The sequence below is a fragment of the Camelina sativa genome, chromosome 13, assembly GCF_000633955.1.
Source record: "Camelina sativa cultivar DH55 chromosome 13, Cs, whole genome shotgun sequence".
Lineage (NCBI taxonomy): Eukaryota > Viridiplantae > Streptophyta > Magnoliopsida > Brassicales > Brassicaceae > Camelina > Camelina sativa.
This window is the reverse complement of record NC_025697.1, coordinates 53,033-60,589: the sequence shown is the minus strand read 5'-3', so window position 1 is coordinate 60,589 and position 7,557 is coordinate 53,033. Positions and strand designations below refer to the sequence as shown.

At 43.0% G+C, this 7,557-nt stretch overlaps 3 protein-coding genes across 3 annotated transcripts in view; 2 read left to right on the top strand and 1 right to left on the bottom strand.

The window, feature by feature from the left end:
- Positions 1-1,352, top strand: LOC104734123 (prosaposin; the record flags this gene model as incomplete). The annotated part of the gene is given in 5 exon segments (XM_010453633.2): positions 1-33; positions 236-387; positions 486-680; positions 805-864; positions 1,014-1,352. Coding segments are annotated over 5 exon segments (602 nt in total), but the record flags the coding sequence as incomplete, so codon positions are not given.
- Positions 2,186-4,674, top strand: LOC104734122 (CBL-interacting serine/threonine-protein kinase 15). The gene is made up of 2 exons (XM_010453632.1): positions 2,186-2,336; positions 2,718-4,674. The coding sequence occupies exon 2, from the start codon at positions 3,147-3,149 to the stop codon at positions 4,413-4,415; it is 1,269 nt and encodes a 422-aa protein (XP_010451934.1). The 5' UTR covers positions 2,186-2,336; positions 2,718-3,146; the 3' UTR covers positions 4,416-4,674.
- The window catches only part of LOC104737785 (CBL-interacting serine/threonine-protein kinase 14), a 1,934-nt gene continuing 352 nt past the window's right edge, over positions 5,976-7,557 (bottom strand). The window contains exon 2 of the mRNA XM_010458045.1: positions 5,976-7,555. Within this exon, the coding sequence (XP_010456347.1) occupies positions 6,236-7,555 (1,320 nt within the window). The 3' untranslated portion in view covers positions 5,976-6,235. The remainder of the gene's footprint in view (positions 7,556-7,557) is intronic.

Sequence of the window (7,557 nt, the reverse complement as noted above, 5' to 3'; positions counted from 1 at the left end):
CTTCTGCTACTAGAAACCCCATCATCCTTGTCGGTTCGTGCCTTTTTTCTTTTTTTTTTTCTTAATTCGTTAATCCGTTCATTTCAGATGTTGAATTCTAATTTTTTTTTTTTTTTTAATAAGCATTCATCATTCACAGATCCTAAGGCTACACCCATACGTAAACATACGTTTGTCTTTGATTTTAAATATCTAATCTAATAGAGTTGTTGCTATGTGTATATGATTGGTGCAGACTCTGCTCATGATGATGAGAACCAAGTTTGTGAACTGTGTGACAAATATGTTACCCTTGCCATTGACTACCTTCAAGATTACGACAATCAGAATGCTCTCGTTGAGGCTCTTCATCTCACCTGCTCTCAGATTCCTCCTCTCAAAAAACAGGTCTCTTTTTCCCCCATCTTTGAGTTTTTATTACTCTTTTTTCTTTCTTTCTTTCTATATTACTATTATTAACTTCAACTCTGTTGTGTTTGATGCAGTGTCTCTCAACGGTGGATCATTATACCCAGCTTTTCTTCACACAAGTCTCTGTACTCAAATCAGACCAGATCTGCAAAAAGCTTAACCTCTGCCAAGCTCTTGTTGTTGCTTCACAAGTCCATCAAGGTAACTGCGAGGCTTGCCGCCAGACTGTCTCTGGGGTTGTCTCCAAACTCAAGGATCCTGAGACTAAGGTTTGCATTTGCACCCTTCCTTCTTTCTGCTACTATAATAACTTAGAAAGAGAGAGATATTGCTACTGCTGTGCTGCCTGATCTGATTGGACTTTTGTTGTTGTTGTTGTTGTTAATTTTGCAGCTGAAGATTATCCGCTTACTTCTCAAGGAGTGCAAGTCGCTAAACAATTACCAGGACAAGGTTAGCTAACTAAACAGAACTTTGATAGTACAAACCACATACATATATAAGCGAGTTTTGTTTTGTTAATAAAAAAAAAAAGTATCATGGTGGATCATGAGCTAATGATGAATGAAGTGTGTTGTTTAATGATGGATGGTACCCAACAGTGCAAGAAGATGGTGTTTGAATACGGGCCTCTGATGCTTGTGGATTTGGAGAAGTTTCTGGAAAAGAAAGACGTCTGCTCTATACTCCGCGTCTGTCCAAGTCCAGCCACCCAAGGGAACTACATTCCTGCGCTGGAGGTGGAGCCATTAGCAGATTCGTAAAATTTGACACCCTTGTTTTCCTTGTGAATTGATTCACACACATACCATGCCAGCATCGCCAAAACTGATTTGGTAACTGATGATCATGTAAATTACTACTACTTAAGGAAAAAAAATAAAACGTGATTCTTGTGTGCTTTCAAAGACGCTTAAGGCCCATTGTCCATTTTATAAGCTTTTTTTTTTGGCTAATAATTTTATTATACGTGGCCTTATTGAAATAGTTTCATGTCTGTGTTTCCTTAAGTTTCAAAACGTGTGTGCAGTAGTCGTAGTAACCAAACTATATTCTTCTTCTCAAAAAACTACTAAAACGTTACCCCGACCCGTTGTGGTTGGTAGCAGCCAACCTGATTTTGATGTACCAGCCTAGGGTCCCAGAAACGAATGAATGTCAGACACGTGTAAAAGACAAGAGAGAGAGAGAGCAAGTTGACGCCTGTCACCATATCTCTTTTAAAGTTTAAAAAGGTAGCATTGGAGGAGGATATTCTCGCTTACGTGCCACCTCGTCACTATGTACATTATCAACTTGATTTGTAACCTTATTTGTTAATCTTAAAACAAAAATCCCTTGATAGGGAAATGAGATTGTTTCGAAAACGATATTAATACAGTAAATGCATATCTCGTGAGCTGGCAAAATTAAAAACAAAAAGAAAGTGTTTGGTGGCAAAAAAAGGGTAGCTAATGATGAAAGATAGGAAGAAGAAGTGATAAGTTATACTAATATTAGTAGTAGTAATTAAACGGAAAAACACACAAGTTGATAGGGACACAATTAACCAACCAATAAGCAATTTGCAGACATCAAAAGATATGATATGACCAAGAAACGGGGTTAGTCCAAAAAGGAAAACAGGTTGGCTCTTCTCTTCTGTTTCGTTTTAATTAGAAAAAGGATATTTACTAAGAATGGCATTTTCGCAAATCCTCCCTTAAAGCCAGCCAGCTAAGCCTGGTGGTCCTACTATTGTTCTTGTATAAAACTATATATAGAGAGAGAGAGGAAGAGAGGGTTTTCGTAATCGTCGTCACTTTTTCTATTTGTCTCTCTCGCTCTCGCTCTCGCTCTCGCTCTCGCATACAACAAAACAAAACTCGTCTCGCTCTCTCTCTCGCTCTCTTTCGCAGCGCCCGCTCGCTCTCATCAAATTGGAGGTAATTTCTTATTCTTCTACTTGGGAGATATCGATGCTCTATCTATCTATTCTTGCTTTCTCCTCCTATGGATCTATTATTATCTCCCTCCGTGTCGGAGAAAACCAAATCTGAAGTTAGAAAAAAAAAAAAGAGACGTTGTTATTGTTTCTCTGGATCTGTTTGTTTGTTTAATTCACCCGTTCCGTTCCTAGATGTCTCTACTCATTAGATTTACTCAATCGGCTTTGCATCTCTCTGTTTATAACTAGAGGATTCTCTGTTTTTTTTTTTTTCTTTTATTTTACTTTTCAATCCCCAACCAACACCGTGTTGGGGTTTGGTGGAATTATTTCAAAATTTCATTTTGTTTTTGATCCATCTCTCTGTTTTTTTTTTCAGGAGGTTTGTTTTGTGTTAATTGAAGAAGAGTGTGGCAAATTACGGATCCAGGGAATGCAGAAACATGTATTTGAAAGCTGAACACAATTGCTCTACCACCATCTCTTACATCCCTTCCCCCTTTGGGCCCTTGTCCTCCTCGCTCTTCCCTCATGACACCCGCCGCTTCCTAAACCCTGGTTCCACCACCCTTCTCCCCTGGTTCCATCCCTCTTCCTCGAATGCTAGAAAAAAACGCCACTTGGAAGCATGATCTCTGCGAAGACGGTTGATCCTCTTCTCGCCTCCTCCTGAGTCCTCCTCCTCCTGAGTTCATCATCATTTTAGTATATTCTAGGTTTTTCTTTTTAAATCTTTCTTTTTATTTGATATAGTCTTTAGTCTAGTCTGTGAGTGAGTGAGTCAACGGAGAAGAAAGGCTCTGTGCTCATGCTCCGTTACGAGGTCGGCAAGTTTCTTGGTCAGGGTACCTTTGCTAAGGTCTACCATGCCAGGCATCTGAAATCTGGTGATAGTGTTGCTATTAAGGTCATCGACAAAGAAAGAATCCTCAAAGTTGGTATGACCGAGCAGATTAAGCGTGAGATCTCTGTCATGCGGCTCCTTAGGCATCCTAACATCGTCGAGCTCCATGAGGTCATGGCCACTAAATCTAAAATCTACTTCGTCATGGAGCACGTTAAAGGAGGTGAGCTCTTCAACAAAGTCTCTGCCGGGAAGCTGAGCGAAGACGTTGCTAGAAACTACTTTCAGCAACTTGTACGCGCTGTTGACTACTGTCACAGCCGTGGGGTATGCCACAGGGACCTGAAGCCCGAGAATCTCTTGTTGGACGAGGATGGGAGTCTTAAGGTGTCTGATTTTGGTCTGAGCGCTCTTGCCGACTCTAGAAGGCAAGATGGGTTGCTTCACACCACGTGCGGCACCCCTGCCTATGTTGCACCTGAGGTGATCAGCAGGAAAGGCTATGATGGTTTCAAAGCCGATGTCTGGTCCTGTGGAGTCATACTGTTCGTCTTGCTCGCCGGTTATCTCCCGTTCCGTGATTCCAATCTGATGGAGCTGTACAAGAAGATTGGCAAAGCCGAGGTCAAGTTCCCAAACTGGTTTGCTCCTGGCGCAAAGAGATTGCTCAAGAGGATCTTGGATCCTAACCCCAACACCAGAGTATCAACTGAAAAGATAATGAAGAGCTCCTGGTTCCGGAAAGGCCTGCAGCAAGAGCAGAAGAAAGGATCGGTTGATGAAGAGGACGTTGACGTTGACGTGGAAGAGGACGCAGAGGCAAACGCTAACGCTAACGCATGTGCAGCAGAGAAGGAAAAGAAGCGGTGTATCAACCTGAACGCGTTTGAGATAATATCGCTGTCGACGGGGTTTGATCTCTCGGGGCTGTTCGAGGAGGGAGAGGAGAAGGAGGAGATGAGGTTTACAACGAACAGAGAGGCGTCTGAGATAACAGAGAAGCTGGTGGAGATAGGGAAGGAGCTGAAGATGAAAGTGAGGACGAAGGAACAAGGATGGAAGGTGAAGATGGCGGCTGAGGCTGCAGTGGTGGAAGCGGAGGTGTTTGAGATAGCGCCGAGCTTTCACATGGTGGTGCTGAAGAAGAGCGATGGAGATACGGCGGAGTATAAGAGAGTCATGAAGGACAGCATAAGACCGGCTTTGATCGACATTGCATTGGCTTGGCACTGAAGAAGCATATAGTACTATTCTTTTTCTGTGTGTTCAATTTATTAATATTGTTGTTTTACCAAAAAGTGTTTGTCTAGTTTGTGTATTTTTCTCTCGAGTCTCGTCTTTAAGACGAAGTGTTTCTTGTGTTCGAGGAGGCGTGTCTGTGTAATAATAATGATGAACTCATGACATATGTATGAGGAAGGACCAATTAAGTAGTTTTGAGATTATGTGTGTATGTCGGACTATGGGAAAATAAATAAATATATCTAAACAATTAGACAACGTGTTAAGCAAGCGGACTTTCGTTTCGAATTATTTTTCTTTTATAAATGAAACAGTTAAATTGTTACCTGCGTTGTAGTGTTATCTTGCAAAATCGTTAAGACGTTGGTCTAGAGATTTGTGATCCACCATGATTAGGGTTTAATACATCTAGATCTGTCGAGCTTCCTAAATTTGTTTTATTCGTCGTCATCATCATCATCATATTTTCCAACTNCCACATACTATAATTTGTTAAAGATTATGTGTTCATACATGGGTTGGATGATTTTGATCGGCCCGACTCGTAAAACAACGACCCGGAAGGAACAAGCTCCATGAATTTACGGTCTCCAATGGACCACGCTCGTCGCCTCGGCCCATAATCGGATGGATGGATATACACCATACATATTTGTCAGTTGGTCAAATCAAAAATCATAGATGAGTGCAGCAGAGTCAATTTTCTAGGGGTCTTGCTTAATCCGGTTCCTACTATTCAGTGGGCCAGCAGATTGGATTGAAAGAGAGAGATCCAAAGGAAACCACCACCCACTTTTTAAATAAGAAGACTCTTGCCTTCGGGTGTTTCCTACTTTTCTACACAGCAGTTATGTTTTCTTTTCCTCATGTCGACATGTTAATTACATATAACACCCACAATTAAGTAGTTAATTTAACCCATTTTTAAAAGTGGTTTAAAAGTTTAAGATGTGATTTGAGTTGAGTAAACTGGATAATATTAGATCGTGGAGCCTACAAAATTATAGCATTGAAAAGGAGGGGATATGTTAATTTCAGCAATCATAACTGCTAAAGTTGAATTATTGAATAATGGATTCAAAGTGGATACCCCCGCCCCGGAAAAGAAATTATTGATGAGTGAATTATTGGTGTATACTATCTGAACACCACATGTATGCGATAGGATTAATATTAAAGTCCACCAGCTATATATATATATATTAAAATAGTATTCACAAATGATGTGATGAGGACAGCCTCCCTACTTATCAAAAAAAAAGGTGAATGTAGTTCATGGCTCAAATATGCACAGTTGGCTCTCACCTATTGACGTCCTTGTACTTGCAATCTCGCAGCAGTTACCAGTTTTCAAAACAACCTGTTTATTCAAAAGGTGAAATGTGTATCAGTGTATGTATGATTAAAAAATGAGTGGTGGATATAAAATAAGCAAATCCAAAAGCAATGAGTAAGAGTGTTTTATACACATAGCATACTTGACATCCGCGGTACGTTAGGTCAGTGAAGGTTTTGTTGTTTGATCATCCATAGATGGGCAATGTACTCCAATGAGATAATTTTTATCTGTTTTTTCCATTGATGTAAAATATAATAGTGATTACACATAAGAAGAAAACATACTTATTACCAAATTATCCTTAAAAATAAGGATTTCATGGCTAAAATTATGTCAGAGATATATAATATACTCCGGGCAAAAAAAGAAAACAATTACAGATAACCCGGGATATTATTTTACTTATTTTTTTTTTTTTAATTGGGTAATAATTTTTTTTTTTCTTCTGAATGATAGATACTGTTGGTTCCTACTAGACTAAACCGGCGTCGTATTTTACTTGAGATGCCGATGGTTCTTGTGGGTGGTGGTGGTGCAGTATGGCGAGGAAGAAAGGCTTGATTGAATCTGTCCACAAATCGCGTCCAGATGCAGCAGTAGTGGTGGCTCTTTGCCTCTTCCTCACCTCGACCATGACAAGCTCGTCCGTTAGCTGCTTTATCTCAACCACCATTGCGAAATTACCATTTTGCCCTTCTATTTTCATCCCCCGGGCCTCCTTTTTCGCAACCTCCAGTTTCTCCGCCCCCGCGATCTCCTCCAGCTTCGCCAGCACCCTCTCCGCCGTCCACGCCGACAAGAACCTCTCAACTCGGTCGTACTTTCTGGCGTCTCCGAACATACCGGAGAGGTTGAACCCCGGAGATCCGGCGATGATGTCGAAGGCGTTCATCCGCCTATCGGTCTCGTCCGCCGGGAGTTTCATATCGGAGTCCTCGAGGTGGAATTTGGACATCCGGTCGTCGTACCCCTGTTTGAACCAGGGATCGTGGATGATCTCCTCGATTGTGATCCTGGTCTGAGGGTTCGTGTCGAGCAGCCGGGTGAGGAGGCGGCGGAGATCCGGGGAGGTCCACTTGGGGATGCGGAACTCTCCCTTGTAGATCTTCCGGTACATGACCATGAGATTGTGGTCGTTGAAAGGGAGATACCCGGCGTTGAGGACGAACAGTATGATCCCGCACGACCACACGTCGATCTTAGCGCCGTCGTAGCCTTTCTTGGCGAGAACCTCGGGGGCGACGTACGCCGGGGTACCGCAGAGGGTGTGGAGGAGGCCGTCAGGGCGGATCTGATCGGCGAGAGCGCTGAGGCCGAAATCGGAGATCTTGAGATCGAGCTTGTCGTCGAGGAGGAGATTCTCGGGTTTGAGATCGCGGTGAAAGACGCCGCGGGAATGGCAGTAACCGACGGCGGAGATGAGCTGGTGGAAATAGCGGCGGCTAAGATCCTCGCAGAACCTGCCCTTGGAGACCTTGGCGAAGAGCTCGCCGCCTTTGGCGAATTCCATGACGAAGAAGATGTTGGATTTGGTGGCGAGGACCTCGAAGAGGCGCACGATACAAGGGTGGCGAAGGCGGTGCATGATAGCGATCTCCCTCTTGATGTTAGCTGGGTTGAGTCCTCCTTTCTGCAGCCGCTGCTTGCTCACCACTTTGATCGCAACGCTCTGACCCGTCCCTGTGTTCCTCCCGTGGTACACTTTCGCGAACGCCCCGCATCCCACCAGTTTCCCTACCTCGTACTTTCCCAACAGCAATCCACCGCGCCGGTTCTCCGCCGTAAATTCCACCT

What these genes read in the sequence shown, in the direction of transcription:
- LOC104734122 (XM_010453632.1), top strand. Translation starts at nt 3,147, where the DNA reads ATGCTCCGTTACGAGGTCGGCAAGTTTCTTGGTCAGGGTACCTTTGCT.